Consider the following 21,356-nt stretch of genomic DNA (forward strand, 5'->3'; position numbering starts at 1 on the left):
AGCGGCAACAGGGGAACGGCAAAGTGGGTCCACTTCCCCGGTTTCAGCGATCAGGTTCCATCCAGCAAGCAGCCTTGCATGCGCGGCTGACTTTTGCGACTGCATTCGACCTCCAAAATCTTGGGAATTTCTCCCAAACAAAACAAAACGTCAGCAACCGCGAAAGCGCTTTACCATCACCAGCCCTCACATTTTCGGTCACATCAAAACCTATCGACCCCTATCGAAACCAAAACATCTTCATAGTAATAATCATAAACAACAGAACCAATCATGGCGGCCGAACAAAGAAAGCTGCTCGGTAAGTCTCATCCCACACTCCCCCACCCCCAACAAACTCTCACTAACTTCTTCACCCCAACCATGCAGAGCAGCTAATGGGCGGTGGAATCTCCTCCCGCTCCGCCCAACTTTCCCTCACCGACCCCAAAGTCTGCCGCTCCTACCTCGTCGGCACCTGCCCGCACGACCTCTTCACCAACACCAAGCAAGACCTCGGCCCGTGCTCGCGCGTGCACTCGGAAGCCCTCAAGGCCGAGTACGAAGCCCTGCCCGAACAAGAAAAGAAGAAGTTTGGTTTCGACTACGACTACATGCGCGACCTGCAAAAGTACATTGACGAGTGCAACCGACGGATCGACGCGGCACAGCGACGCCTCGAAAAGACGCCCGACGAGATCCGGCAGACAAATGTGTTGCTCAAGGCCATCTCGGACTTGGGCACGACCATTGCGACGGGTCTGCTGGAGGTGGAGATCTTGGGAGAGCTGGGCGAAGTGGGGAGGGCGTATGACGAGCTGTTCAGGGTGCGTCAGGCGCAGGCGGCGAAGCAGGAGAAGGAGAGAGAGCTGAAGGCGCTGTCGGATACGAGTGGCCCGTCAGGTCATCAGAAGCTGCAGGTGTGCGACGTGTGCGGGGCGTACCTGTCCCGGTTGGATAATGATCGCAGACTGGCGGATCACTTCTTTGGCAAGATGCATTTGGGATATGCGCAGATGCGGAAGACGTATGATGCGTTCCCGAAGGAGATGCGTGGACGGCAGAGGCCGATGGGAATGGGCGGTGGTGGTGATGATGATATGGGTGGTGTGCCGACGGGTCCTGGTGGACGACATGATGACTGGGGTAGAGGCCGTGGACCTAGGAGTGGCGGTGGTGGTTATCGTGGGCGTGGTCCTAGACGTGGTGGATGGTAGGGTGCTTGAGGCGTCGGTGATTAGGGAAGAAACCGGAAAAGGAGATGGATACGATCCAAGATCTGGCGGAATCATGTGCATTGAAAGGGCGTTGGGGGCGTTTTACACTATTCGAGCTTGGGATTTGAAGAAGTCGGAGCTTGTCCCGTTATGGTCTTTATTTTTGCAGCCCGCGTAGTGAATAGAAGCTTTTAGTTATATCGTAAGAGCGCAGCACACAGATAGGTATAAAATCGACGTTACCAGCAATTACACTTTAATCAATGCGGTATAACTCGGGTTATCTTCTACATTGTGCATAATCAACTGCGGTTCCGGCTAGCAATCTCAATTCAGATTCTTGTGGTATCAATTCGTCTGTTCGCTTTTACAAAATCGCTGTTGTCTAGACATTTTTCGTATCACATGAAAGAAACACCTCGCTTCCATCCTCTACGGCCAAAGAAAAGCCTGTGGTTTCCAGGACCCCTCTACAAGTCGTCCTCCCGAGGAAAATACACCGAGTCGTCACCAACGTCAAGTTACTCCTCTGGTGTCGCATGATCCTCATCGGAATGCATGTTGGGACCCTTCCACCGACGCATTTGGGTAATCTCGGATTCTGTCACCCATTTTATAATGTTTTCCGGGTTTTTATAATGGCGATAGGATCGTTCATCTTCAACGTGCTCGCTTATCAAATGTTGAACGTCCAGCAATGCTCTGTTGCGTGCTGTAAGTGGCAAAACTTTGGATACTTTGTGGCTCACGGGTTTTTCTATTGCCCTCTCTGCGAGTTTCTGTTGCATTTCCCCGAGGTCCCTCTGATATTGCTCGAGGCTTCTTTGTACCTTTTCCGCCTTGGACCGTTCCAGAGATTGGAGGCCGGCCGGTAACTTGCCTAACGCTGGAGTGGCCACCGGCGTTTTAAGGGTTTGACGGGCAGTGACCATCTGATCTGAGGTTAGAGTGGCATCAACCTTTGGTGGTTCAAGACCTAGGTGCGCAGCCACTACTTGGGCTGGAACTGAGAGGAAACCCTTCACCCTCGCCAGTTTTGTTGACTCATGCTCCGCTGTCGGCTCTTTATTGACTGTGTCTCGCGAATCAGATTTATGGTGACCTTTGGGGCGTGTCGTTGACATTAACGGTGGCTTGATACGAGGAGGGTCCTGAGAATTGGAACGAAGGGTTGAAGCGAAGGTAGGCCGCGCATAAGAAGGTTTCTAGTTTTCCTTTGACTTCGCCTGCGCGTTCGCCGCCTGTGCTGCTTTTTTCGAGATACTTTCTTCCACCTCATCATCCCATCTGCCCACAGCAGGCGAGAGGGGCAAGGAAGCAAAGGATAGGGGGGCGCTTGTGCTGACTTGCGGTGCGGTGGCTTTGCTGCCGGGGAGTGCAGGAAACTCGTCGGGGGTCAACTTCGGTTTGTCGGCTTTTGGTGCACCAGACCCAGGCCCGGAGCGTTCAGCACGAGGGGCCGCTGGGCTATCCGCCTTCCAGTCCCTGCCGCGGTTTCGGTTATTGTCACGCTGATAGAAACGCTGACCAGTCTCGTTCTCCGGGTCCGGCTCGAAAAGGGTACGACCTCCATACCCATCACCTCCCCCACGACCTCTTCCGCCACCGAATCCTCCTCTTCCCCCACGACGTCCGCCACGGTAACCGTTTCCCTGCTCACTGCCGTCAGCCGGATCTTGCGCCCACGATTGTGTGTTTGCAACCCCCCTAATACCCCTGTAGCCTCTTCGATCCTCCTCTCTCATGCGCTCCTCCTTGCCCTCGTCCCAAGAGCCACCCTCCTTAGCGCCCATGGCGCGCATCTTGCGCTCACGGTTCTTTTCCCGCTCCTCCTCCATCTTCTTGCGATCTTCCTCGGCAGCCTTTCTCTTGGCCGCTTGTTCGGCACGACGTTTCCTATCCTCTTCCATGCCCTTAGCGTAGGCGGCAGCATGCTCATTTTCGTCACGCTGGGCTTGTTCGAAACGCTTAGTTTTCTCAGCGGCCATTATACGCATCTTCTCCATCTTGGCTGCCAGTTCGTCTTCCGTAAGTTTGGTGCGTGGGTTCGCGCCGGAACCAATTCTAGCGGCCGATGAGACACTCGCAGTGTTACGGCCAGCTTCCTTATCCCTGGCTTCTTTCTCGCGAAATTCTTTAGGGGCGGAGGGAGGTGTGCTGGAGGTGGACTGCTGTTGTTGAGACTGAGTCGCGCTGTTGTTGCCGGTGTTGTTGTTGACGTTGTTGTTGGTTTTGGGGTGACGATTGTTGTTGCGTGGTTGCTTCTCAGGACCTTTGGGAGCGTGACGCGAGTTGGCAAGTCCTTTGGGTGCTTGAGGCGCGGGGGTAGACTTCTGGACAGGCGCTGACTCCAACGGTTGAGGGGATTCCGCGGCAGGGGAAGCATGACTCGTGATGTCCGTGTCTTGTACGGGCGTTCCTGTTTCCGTGGACATGGTCGCGACCTGCTCCTCGGGGGCTACGGGCTCGAAGTCGTCGGCGAAGAGGTCGTCGTCAGTACGACCTCCGAAGTGTTCGGAATCCATAGTGCCGAAAGAATATAGCTAGCGCGTGAGCGTGCAATATGAAGTATTTTAGTGAAGCGACCTTGGCCTTCCAAAAAGCCTGGTGGTGATAGTAGGGCGGGAGGGATTATAGTCGTCGGTGGTCGGTGTATTGCTGCGTCTAAAACAGACAACGGAGGGGGGCAGCTAGCTTAAATATACGTTGGAATCTGGTAGATACTGAGGCAAACCGAGAAGTGGAAGGTCTGGCCGGGGTATGTCCAAGATCCAACAATTCGAGGTGATCGATCTGGTATGGGATTGCCTGGAAGTTCGGGCTTTGCAATCGGAGGGGAAAGACGAATGGATGGTTGACTGTTGCTGGGACATAACGACGGGAGGTCGCAGGTGGGGCGAACAGAAGGTTGGGCAGGCGGGGCAGGCAGTGGTAGAGGTAGTCGAACGAGGGGAAAAGGCGGGGGCAGGCAGCAGGCACCTGGAAGGCAGCGGGACAGCGTCAAGGGGCTGTTAATGGTACAGTAAAGACCCCTGCAAGTGCAACCACCCCCAAGTGCAAAAACCCCCTAAAGTGCAAAAGAATTGGGTGGCCGGAATTGATTTCCCATACTAAACCTGCAAACTGCAAAGTGCAAAGACTCTAGCCCGGATTTGCACCTACAGGGGTCCAATCTTGGTGGGAGAGAACACTTATACCTATTTACCGAGGCTCTAAGGTCCCACTTTTTAATATAGCCGAGCGTCTTTAAGTAGCCGGAGGGGGCTTTATGGTCTGTGCACCAGATCCCCCAAGTGCAAACACCCAGAAAGTGCAAAGGATTTCCTCCGCCCGGATTAGTTGCACTTTCAGGGGTCATTACTGTAGGTAGAGAGAGGTACGTACCCGCTGTGTACATAAAAGGGACGGCCACGACGGGACGCCCGATGTTCAACGTCTTTCTTGGCTTTGCTTGTTTCCTTCCATTTCAACTTCTCGCACCTGCAAGTTGATGCAGTTTGCTTTTCCAACTCTCGCGTTCGGATTGGAAGGTAAAAGCCACTCAGAATACCTTCATGTATTCTTTGGACTTTCCAGAATCCGAAAGTCGCCTTACTCAAGATCCGACCACACATTTGTTGACTCATCGTACACATACTTTTACTACCGCACTTATTCATAAGATTCGCATACGCTTTAGGCAAAGTCGCCGGGCAAGACATCTTTTTTCGGTCTTTTCCCACATAAGATGGGCTAACAAGACCATGCGCAGTGCAGCCACACTTGTCGTGCCCAAAGCCATGGACTGAGTGATTGCGGCACATATATCACACACCTCCAGCCTCCTCGCTCCGCAACACCGCGCAATCGATCATTCTTTCGGACTTATCCTGGTGAATAACAATAACTCGCACTACTCTGTCACGGATTTTCAGGGCGATATATCCGCCTTTCAGGGCCAATCCCGTCAACGTCTGCACTACGTAACACGCTGAACCTCATGTCCGAGTCGTGCTATGTGTATTGCCCAGACGGATCTCGGCTGCTGGATAAGCCTGTAAGTAACGATCCTGGCGATGCAAGTTGGCCGATGGATTTGTGGTTGAGACCCTACTTAACTTCCACACCTTCCATCTCATCCTTTGACATCCTTGGGCGAACAGTGAATTCCTCCGTGTGGGGGTACTTCACCACCTTCCCCTCAGCAGGCTTGCCAACGTGGTCACTTGTAGCTTGTCAGCAACAGACATTGGAGAGATTGCCATTTCCGTGTCAGTCTTTGCTAGTTTAGGCCTTAGCGTAGGTTGAATAAGACTACGTGAACTACAAAATCCCATATATCATTGCCCATCTCGTCTCATCAAACCCAGTCCTCTTTTTCTTGTTCTTTGAAACACTGCGTATACCAAACTGTCAACATCAACCACTATCAAGATGGGGGACACTCTTGACAAACCAGACTTCCGACCCATCCTTAACCCAACCAAGCAACGCCCGCTTGGGACTCCTCCGCACAAGGAGGTAAGTAATTCACCCACTGCTTTGAGAACGTTTGAGACTAACGTACGCCAAAGACCATCATCAAAGATGCTTTCAGACTTCGCACTCTGATGGCCATGGGCGCGCTCGCTCAGATCGTCCTCTTCGCCATCCTGCCTTACCGTTATGCCGTCGTCCCCGCCTTGATCCTCACTCTTCACTCGATTGGTGCGACCATCGGCCAAATGTTCTTGTGCAAGACCAATGAAAATCCATACATGACCGGTGTCACTCAAGGTTTCACCAGCAGCCAGCCTCCCTCATGGCAAACCGGTCGCTACCCTAATGCGCCGTGCTCCAGCTCCATCGTCGTCTTCCACCTCGGCGTCTCCTACAACCACCCGCTAGGCCCCGCCTGCCCCGGCGCCTACGAACTCTACACCCACTTCATGAACATGAGCAAGGCCATAAACGAGAAAAAGGAGGAGTACGGCCTCCTGGGCATGTCCAGTTGGAAGCAGACCAAGCGCGCCACCCACAACGCCGCCATGACGGTGTTTTACTTTCGCGACATCGAGGGATTGCACAAGTTTGCGCACGACAAGGAACACCGCGACGGATGGGACTTTTTGCACGCGTTCCGCAAGAAGGGATACAACCACATTACGGCGCTGCACGAGACCTTTGAGGTGCCTGCTGGCGCGTGGGAGTCGATCTACCTGGATTCGCCACCTATCCTTATGGGAGATACGACTATCAGGGTGACGGAGAAGGATGGGAGCGCAACTTGGTATCATAGTCTTGTCGATGCATCGGTAAGGCCATTGACGGGAATGATGAACAGGATGGCGAGGGGTAAGGCGACTGCGAGGGAGGGTTATGCTTAGTAGAGTTGGGTTGCGGGTTGATAGGTGGAAGAGTTGAGACGGCGGTAAAACAGGGAGAAGAATTGGATAGAACATAAAGTCCGATAGGTAGATATAAACCTTCACCAACTAGCCCCATTTCATGCCGCCCTTTTCAGCCAAAACACGAACACGGTGTGTGTGTGTCAGTTCCCAGAACAACCTTTTTCTTTCCCTAGTACGTCACACACACCCCAGGAAGCACTGACCACATCGTAACTGTATCGAAATCGTCTTGGGGGAACGGTTTCAGGTACCAAATAAACGTGGTCAATCGCATGTTGACGGATTCGCGATCTGGGGTGGATAACTCTACAAAAAGCCCACGTGGAGACCCCGCAAAAGACCAGTAAGATAATTGTGTCTGTCACTAATCTTAGACCATCTGATACCGGCGGAGTTTCAACATCTTCCTTCGAGGTGTTGAGTGGGGATTCAGAGAGGGATCAGCATAGGTAGTGGTGATCTGTCTGTTAGTGAACATTTGTATATGTTTGTGGATCTCCATTCATTGAGTCTTGCGTGAGCTTGAGGTTACAACATGAAGCTTGCATAGCTACGATCTCAAATATTGCTGTAATGGTGTGGCTGGGTATACGGAGCAGGTTTCACTTCATCTATTTTCGCGATCGTGTAGTCCAGGTTGTTGATGACGTCGCTGTCGATACAGTCAGCATCAACCCTAACCCTGTGGTACCTACCTACCAACCTACCTGAGCTAGCTGCCCACCGACTGCCAACTGCCCCTGTCAAGAACCACTCCAAGCTCGGACGTATCGTGACTTTTCCTCCAACTCGAGAAAGCCGAAGACCTCCAACCACATCAGAACGCATAAACATTTCATTCATCTGTCGACACATGATGCTCTTACCAATGTGGATCTACCCCGGGATGGGCTGGCGGTCAGCATGTCCAATAGAGTACCAACACGGCCAACCGAAATCTGTACTAATTTCCGGAGCTTAGACCCTGAAAAGAGTCTGGCAAGACGTTCGGGACTGCCAAACCGCGCCCAGGCCCGTCTTAGATAGCACGCTTCCATCGAATTGAGCCGAGGTTGAAGAATGTTCGATCCAATTTCGTCTATGCCGTATTGAACCGATTTGGTGTTTTCGTTGTCGATGCAAAACAACAGGTTTTGGAAAACTATTTTGGGATCCTAAAGAGCTTGGTCGGTCTTTGTCCGACGCCACCAGATAGTTCGTTGTCCCGAGGAACTGGATGTCAGAATCGATGGGAAAAAAAAACCTTGGAAGAAGAAAAGGAGGAGGGGGAGGCTTTGCTCTTTTGGAAAGCATGTCGAGGTACCTGTCGAGGCTCACAACTGAATGGATGCCGCAATTCCCGTTGACGTTCCAGGGACCGTAGCGAATAGTGGTCGAGATCTCGGGTTTCCGGGGAAATTGCATCCAGGCGTCAAGCCTAGGCAACGTACCTTATGTTGTACAGGGACGGTACAGTGGCTCGCAGACGTCAGAATTATGCGCACCGACAATCGGTTCAACCACCGCCCACTTCCACAGCCGTGGCAAACATCACCACTTTTGGTTCCTTTCATGAAAATGTATTCGTTCATGGTCACGTACTCGTGATTTTGAGATAGTGTATAATTTCGAAAGGGCCCTGTCTTGACTGCTTATAAGTTTACAATAAGAACCAAGTATTTGGTGAAACAATGGCCAAGTTTTGAAGCATCAAAATCTGGAGTGACCCGCGCGCGGTACGCATATTTCTGACCTGAGCGAGAGTGGGCAGTAGACCTCCCTTGTTGGCGCAGGCCAATCACGAGCAAATCAGCATCCAGATCCGGCATGTCGTTCAGTGAATGGGCCACAGATTGACCAATAAATGCGCGAGACAGGCCACTGAAGAATCCGAGAATGACAAGGCATTCCCGAGGACAACTCCTTTTGTGTCTTGTGGTTCGTTGTTTGTATTTGTCCCGTCCTCTCCTTCCATTGTCCATTTCTCGCATCTGTATGGCCACCAAAGGCCTTTTGTTGACGTCGTTCCTGTTTTATGATTGCTGGCTGCTTTCCATTCAGCTCACTGGTGCTCGCCTCAGCTCCCTAATCCGCCAACATCCATCCATCCACCTCGAGGTCGTCAGTCGTCCGCTCTATCCGCACCAAGAAGACGGGACGAACCACAGCCACGCCAGGCCTCCTCCTACAACCCAAAAGTCGTCAAAACATTTCCTTCCAAGATATTGAACCCTTTTCCATGGCTGGCTCGTGGCAAAGGCCCACGCGTACAGCATGGACCTTTGGTGGCGCCTGCTGCAAAGGCAGTCGTCAGATCGACAAAAGCAATCGAAGGAACAGGGGCAATTAAGCGCCGCAGAGGAGCATCCAGCCGTCGTGGAACCTGCTCATCATCACCACAATGATCAGTTACACTCACCGGCGGCGGCGCCACAGTTACGCGCCGGATTGACCAATCTCAATACAACTGACCACAACACCCGTCCCATAGAACCTCAATCGAAGAACAATTCTGAGACTCCTGTTTCGACTTCTGCTCCCGCTCCTCTCTATGTTCCTTTTGTTCCTTCCACACCACTACGAACCTCGCTCTTTTCTCTCGCTTCTCCTTGCTCTCTAGCTTATTCGACTGATTCCTCACCTGTATCTTTGTCACTGGCCTATTCCGATTATGATACGGAGCTCATGGCCCTCTCGACGCCCGAGTTACTCGACACCCGCCGCCAACATGGGGATAATATCCCAAAGGCTTTGGCATCACAGAAAGGCGATATTGTGGCGGACCGGTCTTCTGACGGCAGCCAACAATATGTGGAGCGAGCGAGTGGTAGCGCCATGATGCCAGATTCGACACCTTCTACCTACATGTACCGTCCCACAAGACCACCAAGTCTGGATTTCCAGCTTTTACGCCAGAAAAAGAGATTATCGCTACTGGGAAGGCCATCACCCGCCTATGGTGAAGCAGCTAGTGCCAGAAGCAGCTTGGTGAGCCCAACTCAGCGAAATCATCCGGTGCGCAATTCATCGTCCAGTCGACTGCTTCCTGGGCTCGGTCTTCCAGACTACCCCCGGCAACGGTATACTTACCACGCCTCCGGCGGCTTCCGGACTTCGACCATATCTGAAGATGCTCCCAGCGAAGGGGAACTTGCCTCGGAAATCTCCGCCGCCATTCTGAGGGAAACTGAGGAGAACGCTGCGGCGGAACAACCGTCGACAACGCTCAAGATCTGGGGCGCAGTCGCCAGATGTCTAGAAGAAATTACCGTGTCGCTTGGACCGCCGAATCCAGGTGCGCCGGCGGTATCTGCACCCCCGAGCATAGCATACGCTCCACAGCTAAGAGCTACTCCATCCATAAGGAGAATGTCGAACTCGGTACAATCGGTGGGATCGCGAAGGACGTCTTACGATGTTGGGGCCAGAAACGATATTCCGTCCCGGCATCAGAGGGTGATGAGCAGCAGTTCCATCCGAAGCGGCCGACAGGAACGCGATCTGGAAGCGACGTATGCGATGGATGGGCAGGGCATGGAGGGATACTCGTGCCCATTCCGGGTGCGCAACCCGGTTCGCTTCAACATCCGTGACCACGAAGTTTGCGCCATGACTTCTTTCGAATCACTGGCCGACTTGCGACACCATGTTATGTCATATCATAGAAGGCGCGCAATGCCTCACCAATGTCAGCGATGCAAAGTCGGATTCCCCACGCAGAAAGGGTTGGACGAACACCTGATGCTGCCCAGGGATGAAATGTGTGACACAGTCCCCGCGGAAACACCCCGCAATCCCGAGGATGGGATATCTGAGGATGTTGATAGAACTTTAGCTTCTGGCAATGGGATCCGAACCTGGGATGACTTGTGGCGTCTGGTCTTTCCCCTGGATGATCAGATTCCTAGTTCTGGTAAGCAGCAAACCCAAGAGCCTCGAGCTCACCTTGTGTGAACGAAGACATGACAACTAACCCATCGTGCAGACTTCCATCCCGTCATCGAACTAGCCGAAGTCGAGCAGCAATTTGACGAAGGTCAAGAAGCGCTGAAATTGCACTTGCAAGAGACACTCCGGCTCTTTCTTCCGGAGGCCATCGACGACGCCTACCGCAACTTTTTGACCGGTCAACTGGAACTGGTCTTTGAGGCACACAAAGCCAACACCATCAGAAAGTGTCTCCACCGTATTCATGGCAACACCAACAACGACACCACCGGCGGACAAGGCACCTCGCCAGAGGACAAGAGGCGACGATCCTCAAGCGGCGCTGAGAATGTCAACCTAGCGCGCCGTTCAACGCGCAGGAACCGCCAAAGCGCCATATTCAGTGGTTCTCGTGCTCAAGAAAGGCAGTCATCATCAACATCAGATGGCCTGTTCTCCCCTTCTCTGCTACCACCGTGGCAGTCAAGACGGGGAAGCAACGGTCTCAGTAATATCAGCAACAATAACAGCAAACCCGCATCACGACGAATGTCAGACAGCGCCCGCGGCCGACCAAACCTCACCAGCAATCCCCCAACCAGCCCCAGACGTCTCTCCCCCCACCCAACGCCCACCCTTTCTGTTTCAGCAACGGTAGCGACCAACGAGTCTGACGACGCAGCTCTCAAGGCACCCACCACACCCGCTTCCTCCTCTGGTTCAGCGCCGCTCATCCACGTAGCAGCCCAAGGAGGTGGGGTTTCCGACTTATTCATCTCGCACGACTCAGGCTGCGCCTGCACTTCCCCCTCCACCTGCCGATGCAACGAACTCCTAGCCCTTGGCATCCACCATAACAGCCACAACAACCATTATCACGGACATCCTCCCGCCCGCCCCAAAACCGCACCAATCCCTTACCGAGAGCGTATGGAAGAGCTGTCGGTTCTCAAGCATCGGTTGCGCCATCAGCCTGCTCTGCAAGTCAGGACGACAGGCATCGACTTGACTGGGGGATTAGAGGGGCGAAGGGCTTGGACGGGTGATGTCCGGATGTATGATGAAGAGGACACTGACGATGATGAGGATTCGAATAACGTGTTCTTGAGGCCAAAGACTGGAGAGAGTTTTGATTTGGCTTTTCGAGGAGCGATGTCAGCGAGGGATGTAAGGGAGTCGTACTCGCCGCAGAGCTTCAAAGAGAGGTTGTTGAGTAGAGGGAGCAGTGTTAGGAGGGTGAAGCAGCTGGAAGTTGAAGATGGTGTTGGCGAGGAGACTCAGGGGCAAGAAATGGGACTAAACGGCAGTGGCTCCGAGGGGACGTCAAGTCAGAGGGGGAGTTGGATGGGTTGATTGCCATTCTTTGGGGGCCGCCAAGAGTGGCTTGAACTGGGTGTGAAAGCTTCGATCAATATAATGAAAGAGCGAAAGTGGATAATAGCTGGTTCTATTTTTTTCCCCCGGAGACATACACGGATGTAATCAATTTTGGAAATGACTGCGGTACAAAGCAACTCCAGTTACTTGCCCGTTTTAATACATACAAGAATGATAATGAACAATGATTGCAGTTGGCCTAACACAGGAGGTAGCGGGTGCAAGTTGCCGTCTGGATGTTAGTTTGGAACAGCAAGGTAGTAGATCTTGAAGGGTCAGAAGACATTTCGAGTCCTGACGAGTAGGAGTACCAAGCTAACAAACAAAGTAGCATTTGGGCTGTATCAATTGTGTCCATCAAGGTCCTCACCCAGCCCATCATCGTCCGATTCAATGTACATATTCATCGTATCCATCGTTAGCTCTTTGCACTTCAGTAGCAGTAGAACATTGCAATCTCATCTCAACCGAGGCGCAGCTAAGTAGGTTAGCTGGTAAGCTGGTAAGGCATCCTTGAAACTGAAAGCGGAGGTGAACTGAAGATGCATTGGCTATTGGAGAATGAAAAGTTTAGTTGTTGTCGGCCCCTAGGTTCAACAACCCCAAAAAGCCTTATCGCCCGCGTATAGTCGCTTATCGTATACGCGTATATCTCGCCGAAACCGACCAAACCGATTTGCGCTAAACCGCATTCGGTTTTCCAACGTCCCTTTCCCGCTCGTTCGTCATTAAGCGGCACTCAGCCTCAAACTCAAACTACCTACATAGCTAGGTAAAATAGTGTATGTAAGCGGTAGATCGGATTCGTTGGAAAGGATCGAGACCCTGGTATGGGGCAATACGCGTATAGCCCGGCAAGGAGACCGAGAAGCTTAAATCCAGGCTTCTAGTCTTCCAGTTGGGACACTAACACCGTACCGCGGGAATGAGTAGGGAGGTTTGTTATGGAGACATCTTGAAGGTTGAGTAGAACTATGTATCTACATGTGTATACGCGTATAGAATACATAGCGCTGCGGATACGGCCCGCTTCTTGCTTTAAGCTTCTACTCATCTCGTCGCTCTGCAGCATAGAATACCTACCCGTTGGGACGACGTTGTTAGGCAGGTAGCAGGGCAGTCCAGTCCAGTCCAAGCTATCAACCAGGCAAATAGAAAATGTTGGTTCGATCAAGGTCGCGGTTATACATTGAGGCTGTGAAGGAAAAATTACGCGTTCAGGTATACATGTATGTTACCCATATGCCTTTGCTTCGGTTTCCTCGTAAAGGAGCTGTGGCTCCCTCTGGACTTACATATATGTTTGAAGCGGTGCCGGTTCTTCGTGATATCGGCCGCATCATCATCATCATCAACAACGCAGTAACATCGGCATTTCTTTCTTGTCCCTCATTTTTCCCTTCTGTTTCCTCGATCTACCTTTTTTTTTCCCCTCCCTTTGGACCTAGAAAGCTCTTCGACCTCAATCTCATCCTCGAAAGCTTGCGACGATGTCGGACAACAACTCAGACCTAGCAACCTTCGCGTACTACAAATATGACCCGTCCACAGCAGCCAATGCCATCTTCGTCGCCTTGTTCAGCATCACCGCCGTCGGCCACGCGTTTCTGCTCGCTAGGAACAGGACGTGGTACTTTATCCCGTTCTTGGTGGGATGTCTTTGTACGTTTTTCCATCCCCTTGCCGTTCCAGGTCTTCTCACAAGCCAACCAACTTCGAAATCGATTTGCTAACCGTCCACGACAAAAAACAATAGTCGAAGCAGTCGGTTACATAGGTCGTGTGATCTCCGCCGGGGAAACACCCGACTGGACCTTGACGCCGTACCTCATACAGAGTCTCCTGATCCTCTTGGGACCCTCCCTCTATGCCGCGTCCATCTACATGATTCTCGGCCGACTCACTTGCATGCTGGAGGCAGAGGCGTACTCGGTCATCAGGGTGAAGTGGTTGACCAAGATATTCGTGTTGGGTGACGTCTTTTCATTTCTGGCGCAGGGTGCTGGTAAGTCATCACTTCTCTCCCCCCCCCCCCCCCCCCCCCCCTTCTCTCCTATACCCAGTCAGTCAGTCAATCAGTCAGTCAGTCAGCCAGCACTCTAACACAAACACCAAAATAAACCAGGCGGCGGCATGCTCGCCAAGGCTACCACTCCCAAAGACCAAGACCTCGGCAACAACATCATCCTCGTCGGCCTGGGCATCCAAATCGCCTTCTTTGGGCTCTTCATCATCACCACCATTATCTTTCATTTGCGCATCGCCGCCAACCCGACCGCCAAGTCTTACTCCGTCACCGTCCCCTGGCGCCAGTTACTCTGGGTCCTGTACGTGACCAACACGCTCATCCTGATCCGCTCAGTGTTTCGCATGATCGAGTACGCCTTGGGTTGGGATTCCATTTTGATGAAGCGCGAGATGTACCTGCTGGTATTGGACGGCATGCTCATGGTGATTGTGAGTGTGGCGTTTATGCGGTATCATCCCAGCAAGTTTCTGGTGGGGTATAAGCAGGTTGGGATGAGGTCGGCCATTGATCTGGAGGGAAGCACGGTCGAGGGCGATTATACGATGACGTCGTATGGTGGTGGTGGACAGCACCGTCCCAGTACTAACCTCAAGGCGCATGATTCTTCTCGGCTGGAGGCGGACAGGAGGGACAGTTTGATGTTGGGCCAGGGTAGGCACCACCGCCAGACGCCGTCGGATGACGCGAACTCATACACTCCGTTGCGCAGATGAGAGGGTGAGATGGTGGGCGTGCGAGTCGAGGGGGCTTGATCCAAGTTCCTTTCTGGTGCGATCTGGTTATGCTTGATTGAGACAGTGGTTAGATTTTGGTTAATTGTACTGGGAAAGACAGACGATTAATGTCTGTTCAGAACTTCAGCGGGATGCTAAAACTAGAGGGTGTTTGGCGGTTAATATCATGATTTCTTGTGTCTCTGTGTGTGTGGTTTGCTTGATGGGTAGTCAAGAAGATCCGATAATGTGTATGACCTTCAAATAAGAACATCCAGAAAAATCGGGATGGACTTGATCGAACATAACCGTCGACCTCAATTCAACGAGCACGACTCTTGTCTGCGTAAAGGCGCACACAGCTGAGATGCTGTCTGGGTAGTTTTTGAAGAAGGCATCAGCAGTAATCGATACAGCAAGCTGTCCAACCCCTCGTCACGATGTCGAGGTGTGATAAGATGTCGCGGGTGAAAGGAGACTGTGACGATGAATGAACGGGACAACTGCCGGCAGGCAAACAGCAGGCAAAGATCAAGATAGCGGTGAAGAAGGGCAGAATTCCCAATCAGAGATAAACCAAGAATTGGACAACTGCGACCGTCACAGTCGGACAAAGCAACTTCGATATAAGGTTCAATACAAGAAGAAGGACGACTTGGAAGCTTCTGGCTCAATATATACTCAATTTCCATACCCGTTTCACTCCACGACCGAATAGTATTTCGTGCTACCAGCGCAGAGGTAGGTAGGCACACTATAGACGTAGTAGTAGAGCGGGAAATTACCCCTCGATCATCAGGCACATGATGGCAGCACACAGTGACAGTGGTGGTTGTAGCGCCCCAGGCTGCTACCGTGCCGAATCAGTGGAGGGAGGGAATTTAGAATTTCCTCAGCTGCAACTGAACTGAACTGATCCCGACCCGATCTTTGCCCCGCAGCAAAATTTCTAATCTCTTATCAGCCGCGATTCCACAGTGGAATTTGATCAAAATCCAAATTTTTTTTTTCTTCTTCACGACACCTCCAGGTTCTCCCCGGGGTCTCGTCTTTCCATCCCATCTTCGCCTCCAGTCTCTTCACTGCAGTACTGTGCCCCCCCTCTTCAAAAACCCTTGCTATCCCCTCCCGCGGTGTGCCCGACGGGATCTTCTTTTTCTTTTCCCTTTCTTTTTTTCTTCGCTGTTCTGTTCATCTTTTCGCTGTTTTCTTTTTGATACCCCTTCTGTTCACATTTCCTTGAAGCGCCATGGACAAGCAAACGCTTGCCGCGCTCCTCAAGGAGTCGCAGATTCGTAAGCACTTTTTCCAATTTCCCTCGTCCGCGACACAAAGAAGAAGAAAAAAATGAACGCGCAAAGCTGACCCCTCCTCTCCAGCTGATACCCAGAGAGTCAAGGCCATCACGGCTGAGCTCCAAAAGAACTACTATGTTCACCCCGAGTGCCTTCTCCTCCTCATCGAAGTTTTCGCGACACACGATGACCTCGGTGTCAGGCAATTGGCCGCCGTCCAGGCTGCCAGACTCGTCACCAAGCATTGGGGCAAGATCCCCAAGGCCCAGAAGGTGCAGGTCCGCCAGGTCCTCCTCGAGGCCACTCTGAAGGAGCAGAACCCCAAGTGCCGCCATACCGCTTCCCGTCTTATCGCTGTCATCGCCTGCTTTGACTTCGAGGAGGGCGAGTGGGACGATCTCCGCGACATTGCCATGAACTTGGCTACCAACGCCGATGTCAACCAGCGTGAAGTCGGTACCTACATCATCTTCAGCTTGATCGAGGCCAACCCCACGGCCTTCGAGGACCTCCGCAAGCTTCTCGAGATCTTCAACCACACTCTCCGCGACCCCCAGAGCGCTGATGTTCGCATCAACACCATGATGTCCATTGGCGCCTGCCTCCTCATGTTCGATCCCGAGGAGGATCCCCAGGCCGTTAATGCCCTTCAGACCCTCGTTCCCTCCATGGTCGACGTTCTCAAGCACGTCGTTGAGTCTGGCGATGATGAGAAGATTGCTCAGGCTTTCGACGTTTTCCAGCAGTTCTTGGCTTGCGAGTCTTCGCTGCTCGGCAAGTACCTTAAGGATCTTGTCAAGCTGATGATTGACCTCGGCGGCAACCCCCAGGCTGAGGATGAGGTCCGCGCTCAGGCTCTTGCTTTCCTCGCCCAGACTGTCCGTTACAGGCGCATGAAGATCCAGGGCATGCGCGATGTTGGCGAGGAGCTCACCATCAAGAGCATGGTCATTCTCACCGAGATCGACGACGATGAGGATGAGGATGATATGAGCCCCGCCCGCTCCGCTCTCATGCTGCTCGATCAGCTTGCCAGCGACCTTCCTCCTCGCCAGGTTATCGTTCCCCTTCTCAACGCCTTCCCCAAGTTCGCCACCAACTCCGAGGCTGGCTACAGAAAGGCCGGTATCCTTGCTCTCGGCACCGTCGTCGAGGGTGCTCCCGACTTCATCGCCAACCAGATCAAGTCCATCATGCCCCATGTCATCACCCTGCTCAACGACCAGGATGTTGGTGTCAGGCACGCCGCCCTTGTCGGTCTGTCTCGCCTTGCGGATGACATCGCCTCTGAGCTCTCCCCTTACAACGAGCCTATTATGACTGCTCTTGTCAAGAACCTCCAGGCTTCCATGGCCGCCTCCAACGATACCACCCAGGCCAAGAAGAATGTCGAGATCATCCGTTCTGTTTGCGGTGCTCTTGACTCCATGTCCGATGGTCTCGATGCCGAGTTCATGAAGCAGTATGCTGGCGAGCTTGTCGCTAACATCGGCGCTCTGATCGGCCACGAGGACTACAAGGTCAAGGTAGCTGCTTCCGGTGCTATCGGTGCCATTGCCGAGGCTCTTGGCGAGGAGTTCAAGCCCTACTTCGACAACATCATGCACGCCCTCGGGGCTTACCTCACCATCAAGGAGACTGAGGACGACCTTGCCCTTCGCAGCGGTGTTTGCGACTCCGTCGGTCGCATCGCCACTGCCGTCGGTGCTCAGACCTTCCAGCCCTACGTCCTTCCTCTCATGAAGTCCAGCGAGGAGGCCCTTCATCTCGATAGCACCAGACTCCGCGAGTCCTCTTTCATCCTCTGGAGCTGCCTCTCCAAGGTCTACGAGAAGGACTTCTCTCCCTTCCTTCCCGGTGTCTTCAAGGGCTTGTTCCACAGCCTTGAGCTTGAGGAGGAGGAGATCAACCTCGAGCTCTCCGAGGCTGAGCGTGCCATTGCCGGCACTGATGAGGAGATCATCACCGGTGGCAAGCGCCTCAAGGTCAAGGCCAACGATGACGAGGATATCATGGATGATGAAGAGGGCGAGGATTGGGAGGACATTGGCATCTCCCCTGAGGCTTTCGAGAAGGAGGTTGCCATTGAGATCATGGGCGATATTATCACCCATTCTTGCTCCGGCGCCGAGATCAAGGAGTACCTTGAGAAGGCCGTCGAGATGATCTCCCCTCTCCTTGAGCACCCTTACGAGGGCTGCCGCAAGGCTGCCATCGCTACTTTGTGGCGCGCTTATGCCCGCGTCTGGCAGCTTATGGAGGAGGAGACTGGCTCTAACTGGGAGCCCGGTCTTCCCCTCAAGACCCAGCCCACTGTCACTCTTGTCAAGCTCGGCGAGATTGTTACCAGCGCCACCCTCAAGGTGTGGTTGGAGGAGATGGACCGGTACGTACACTTTCTTTCCCTTTCATCCCTTGACTGTTCGAATGATGAGCAACTTTGCGTTAAACCCAGCTCACTCAGAGGCAAAATAATTGTCGATGCTGAGAACGCGCTACATCTACTCCTGACATGAACATCATACCCTACCTTGTTTGATCAATCAACTTCTGCAGCATGAAGCTAACTGTTGAAAAGTGCCGTCGTTACCGAGGTCAACCGCAACGTTGCCGCCACTCTCAAGGCCTGCGGTCCTGCCATCCTTGCCCAGGGCGACTTCATGAAGGAGACCATCAGCATCCTCAGCACTATCATCACCCGCTCCCACCCTTGCCAGCAGGATCTTGGTGACGAGGATGAGGAGCAGGAGGTTGAGGGCTCTTCCGAGTACGACTGGCTTGTTATCGACACTGCCCTCGATGTCGTGATTGGCCTCGCCGTCGCTCTTGGCCCCGCCTTCTCTGAGCTCTGGAAGATCTTCGAGAAGCCCATCTTGAAGTTCGCCTCCTCTGAGGCTGAGAACCTCGAGCGCTCCACCGGTGTCGGTGTGATCGCTGAGTGCGCTGCCAACATGGGTGCCACCGTCACCCCCTACACTGGCAAGCTTATGCATCTGCTCCTCAAGCGTCTCTCTGACACCGATAACGAGACCAAGAGCAACGCTGCCTACGCTACCGGCCAGCTCATTCTCCACTCCACCGACAGCAACACCTACCTTCCCCAGTACGAAACCATCCTCCACAAGCTGGCCCCCATGCTCCAGATTCCCGAGGCTCGTATCAAGGATAACGCCTCTGGCTGCTTGTGCCGCATGATCCTTGCTCACCCCGACCGTGTTCCTCTTGCCCAGGTTCTTCCCGCTCTGGTCGATCTCCTGCCCTTGAAGGAGGACTACGAGGAGAACACTCCTGTCTACCAGTGCATCTACAAGCTCTACGAGCAGGGCGAGCCCACTATCAACTCTCTTACTCCCAAGGTCATCCCTGTCCTTGAGTCTGTCCTCAGCCCTCCTGAGGATCAGCTCAGCGACGAGACTCGTGAGCTTGTGAGGAAGCTTGTTCACCAGCTTTACAGCGCCAACCAGGCTCTCTTCGCTGCCAACCCTAACGCGTTGAAGCTTGCTGGTATTCTCTAGAGTTGACGTCGAGTTGAGAGAGTTGTATGATTTGCATAGCACGGACCGGGGTACAGGTGTTTAATTTGGCCATAATTTCGAGCCGCATGAGCGATGACATTAAGACATGATGATTTACAGATGCTATTCAAGGGTTTAATTATGTTCATGCCTGGGAACAAAGGCTGGCACTTGTTTATAAGGGATATAGAGGGAGCAAAAGCTGGGAAAAGTAAGGATGTTTGGGTTTTGTTTTCAGTGATGACAGCTATTTTGAACGAGCGTCTAAGATCGGATGCTTCAGAGCTTCCAAGCCAATAAAAGAGCGTAATGCCGGTTGGCTTTTTTTCACATGGTGTTCCATCGTCCATCTTGTTCCGTTGTTGTCTTTCTCCAGCTTGCCTGTCCAACACACCTTTCCCCCTTTCCAGCACATCGTTCACCTCCACCCTGTCTCACCATCCACTCGCATTCACCACCAACTCAAACATATTCGACAGTCGCCCTCAAGACATTCCCCTCCGCCTGATAAAACTTGATTCTCACCGTCTTCCCACTCTTCGCCTTTGCCTCGAATTCGCTCGCCTGCGCCCACAGCGCCTTATACTTGGCATCCTTCTCATCATAATACTTGGGATGCAACTTCGTCAGGGGAGCATCGTCAGCAGTATCGACCTGAATGTCGCACCACCGCTTGTAGTTGTGCACGCCGACCGCCACGGCAAAGTAGTCGCCGCCCTTGCTAGTCTGGAAGCGCAACATGCCCGAGGACCCGGAATTGTTCATGGAGAGGACGTATACGCCCGTGGAGTCAATTTGCGACCAGCGGGTGCCATGGCCGAACCAGCAGGTTTGTTCGACGAGCTGGAGAGAGTCGGAGGTGTCGTTGATGAGGCGGAGGTGGATGGTGTAGGACATTTTGGTGGTTGGGTTAGGTTGAGTTAAGTTGTTGGTTGGGTAGCTGGATGGGGATGGGCGATGTCAGCTGGATGAGATGGGATGGGGAGGAGGCAGTAGGAGGAGGAAGGAGGAAGAGAGAGGAAGAGAGAGGAACAGAGAGGAAGAGAGAGGAAGGTAGATTGGAGATGGGAGGCTGGAGAAGGTTGAGGCTAACCTTGAGTGCTTTGAAGGAAGTTATTCAAAGGAGTCTGTCTGGTTTGAGTTGATGAGATCTGATGATGTTTTTCTTTCGACCTTTGGGAAGGAGGAGCAGAGATGCTTTTATACTTGATGACCCAGAGTCGGACTTCACTTCAGCTTCCTTTCCCCTTTGGCTTTTCTCACCTCAATGCCTTCTCGTCGTCGACATCGTCCATCTCTGGCTCAATTAACAGTTTCCATTACATATTCGCAAGCCTGCAGCTTCCTTCTGGTGTCGACATGTTTCGGGTTGTGGAGATGATGGAACGTGTCACCAGACAATTCCCCCCTCTCCCCCTCATCCCCTCAGAATGACTTGACTGGCTTGATTCGACTGGTTGTCCGATCTGCACGGTAAGGGCGGTGTCGAAAGCATACATCTAGCCTGACTGGTAGCTCTACTTTCTCCGTTGGTTTACAAGTTGTTCGACAACCACTTCTCACTCGTTGGAAGGGAGGTAGGTCAGTGACGAGGGCTTGATGCTAACGCTAAAGACACTAAGTACACTCTGGGTTTTCGACGTCTTTAACACCTATCCCGAGTTCTTACAAAGTACAGATCTTCTTGGCTTACAACTAAGGCGATGATATTGTTGGTTGGGCATCGCGGGCTATGCGGTGGGTGTCAAACACCCTCTTTGTACCCATCCCCGACCACTCCTGAGAACTAACAACAGGCTGGAAGTAAACAACAGGGGTAGTAAGTAGGTAGGTAGGTGCAACATCTCACAACTTCCACAGCTTGAAAAACACCTCATTTACAGACTTGCAGTTACCACTCAGACTTGGACTTGGATTTTATCGGTGAGATGGGTGATCAAGGAACATCCTACTTGC

The 21,356-nt window shown here is 52.7% G+C and overlaps 8 protein-coding genes across 8 annotated transcripts; 5 read left to right on the forward strand and 3 right to left on the reverse strand.

The window, feature by feature from the left end:
- The first annotated feature begins 148 nt into the window (after positions 1–148).
- B0T23DRAFT_338514 (uncharacterized protein) lies at positions 149–1,456 on the forward strand. Its single transcript, XM_062835845.1, has 2 exons — positions 149–301; positions 370–1,456. The coding sequence occupies exons 1-2, from the start codon at positions 274–276 to the stop codon at positions 1,194–1,196; spliced, it is 855 nt and encodes a 284-aa protein (XP_062693211.1). The 5' UTR covers positions 149–273; the 3' UTR covers positions 1,197–1,456.
- Positions 1,457–1,507: 51 nt separating this feature from the next.
- B0T23DRAFT_148883 (uncharacterized protein) lies at positions 1,508–2,632 on the reverse strand. Its single transcript, XM_062832493.1, has one exon. The coding sequence runs from the start codon at positions 2,318–2,320 to the stop codon at positions 1,718–1,720; it is 603 nt and encodes a 200-aa protein (XP_062693212.1). The 5' UTR covers positions 2,321–2,632; the 3' UTR covers positions 1,508–1,717.
- Positions 2,237–3,806, reverse strand: B0T23DRAFT_148859 (uncharacterized protein). Its single transcript, XM_062832492.1, has one exon. It carries the CDS (start codon positions 3,719–3,721, stop codon positions 2,402–2,404), a length of 1,320 nt encoding a protein of 439 aa, XP_062693213.1. The 5' UTR covers positions 3,722–3,806; the 3' UTR covers positions 2,237–2,401.
- A 1,491-nt stretch (positions 3,807–5,297) lies between these two features.
- B0T23DRAFT_148888 (uncharacterized protein) lies at positions 5,298–6,668 on the forward strand. Its single transcript, XM_062832494.1, has 2 exons — positions 5,298–5,696; positions 5,750–6,668. The coding sequence occupies exons 1-2, from the start codon at positions 5,610–5,612 to the stop codon at positions 6,539–6,541; spliced, it is 879 nt and encodes a 292-aa protein (XP_062693214.1). The 5' UTR covers positions 5,298–5,609; the 3' UTR covers positions 6,542–6,668.
- Positions 6,669–9,409: 2,741 nt separating this feature from the next.
- Positions 9,410–11,824, forward strand: B0T23DRAFT_404778 (uncharacterized protein; the record flags this gene model as incomplete). The annotated part of the gene is made up of 2 exons (XM_062838936.1): positions 9,410–10,457; positions 10,530–11,824. The coding sequence occupies 2 exons, from the start codon at positions 9,410–9,412 to the stop codon at positions 11,822–11,824; spliced, it is 2,343 nt and encodes a 780-aa protein (XP_062693215.1).
- Positions 11,825–13,065: 1,241 nt separating this feature from the next.
- Positions 13,066–14,749, forward strand: B0T23DRAFT_148920 (RTA1 like protein-domain-containing protein). The gene is made up of 3 exons (XM_062832495.1): positions 13,066–13,510; positions 13,605–13,853; positions 13,974–14,749. Exons 1-3 carry the CDS (start codon positions 13,339–13,341, stop codon positions 14,588–14,590), a joined length of 1,038 nt encoding a protein of 345 aa, XP_062693216.1. The 5' UTR covers positions 13,066–13,338; the 3' UTR covers positions 14,591–14,749.
- A 747-nt stretch (positions 14,750–15,496) lies between these two features.
- On the forward strand, positions 15,497–19,555 carry B0T23DRAFT_148929 (armadillo-type protein). The gene is made up of 3 exons (XM_062832496.1): positions 15,497–15,885; positions 15,970–18,271; positions 18,464–19,555. The coding sequence occupies exons 1-3, from the start codon at positions 15,840–15,842 to the stop codon at positions 19,398–19,400; spliced, it is 3,285 nt and encodes a 1,094-aa protein (XP_062693217.1). The 5' UTR covers positions 15,497–15,839; the 3' UTR covers positions 19,401–19,555.
- A 307-nt stretch (positions 19,556–19,862) lies between these two features.
- Positions 19,863–20,297, reverse strand: B0T23DRAFT_316054 (fungal fruit body lectin; the record flags this gene model as incomplete). Its single annotated transcript, XM_062834901.1, has 1 exon — positions 19,863–20,297. The coding sequence occupies one exon, from the start codon at positions 20,295–20,297 to the stop codon at positions 19,863–19,865; it is 435 nt and encodes a 144-aa protein (XP_062693218.1).
- Positions 20,298–21,356: the final 1,059 nt, after the last annotated feature.

Source organism: Neurospora hispaniola (genome assembly GCF_033458365.1).
Source record: "Neurospora hispaniola strain FGSC 10403 chromosome Unknown B0T23scaffold_4, whole genome shotgun sequence".
NCBI classification, from domain to species: domain Eukaryota; kingdom Fungi; phylum Ascomycota; class Sordariomycetes; order Sordariales; family Sordariaceae; genus Neurospora; species Neurospora hispaniola.

Excerpts from the sequence above, each read along its gene's own strand:
- B0T23DRAFT_338514 (XM_062835845.1), top strand. The coding sequence starts at position 274 with ATGGCGGCCGAACAAAGAAAGCTGCTCG. Across the intron at positions 302-369 it reads CGAACAAAGAAAGCTGCTCG|AGCAGCTAATGGGCGGTGGA; the intron begins GTAAGTCTCATC and ends CCAACCATGCAG.
- B0T23DRAFT_148888 (XM_062832494.1), top strand. The coding sequence starts at position 5,610 with ATGGGGGACACTCTTGACAAACCAGACTTCCGACCCATCCTTAACCCA. Across the intron at positions 5,697-5,749 it reads GGACTCCTCCGCACAAGGAG|ACCATCATCAAAGATGCTTT; the intron begins GTAAGTAATTCA and ends CGTACGCCAAAG.
- B0T23DRAFT_148883 (XM_062832493.1), bottom strand. The coding sequence starts at position 2,320 with ATGTCAACGACACGCCCCAAAGGTCACCATAAATCTGATTCGCGAGAC.
- B0T23DRAFT_148929 (XM_062832496.1), top strand. The coding sequence starts at position 15,840 with ATGGACAAGCAAACGCTTGCCGCGCTCCTCAAGGAGTCGCAGATTC. Across the intron at positions 15,886-15,969 it reads CCTCAAGGAGTCGCAGATTC|CTGATACCCAGAGAGTCAAG; the intron begins GTAAGCACTTTT and ends CCTCCTCTCCAG. Across the intron at positions 18,272-18,463 it reads TGGTTGGAGGAGATGGACCG|TGCCGTCGTTACCGAGGTCA; the intron begins GTACGTACACTT and ends ACTGTTGAAAAG.
- B0T23DRAFT_148859 (XM_062832492.1), bottom strand. The coding sequence starts at position 3,721 with ATGGATTCCGAACACTTCGGAGGTCGTACTGACGACGACCTCTTCGCC.
- B0T23DRAFT_148920 (XM_062832495.1), top strand. The coding sequence starts at position 13,339 with ATGTCGGACAACAACTCAGACCTAGCAACCTTCGCGTACTACAAATAT. Across the intron at positions 13,511-13,604 it reads GTTCTTGGTGGGATGTCTTT|TCGAAGCAGTCGGTTACATA; the intron begins GTACGTTTTTCC and ends AAAAAACAATAG. Across the intron at positions 13,854-13,973 it reads ATTTCTGGCGCAGGGTGCTG|GCGGCGGCATGCTCGCCAAG; the intron begins GTAAGTCATCAC and ends AAAATAAACCAG.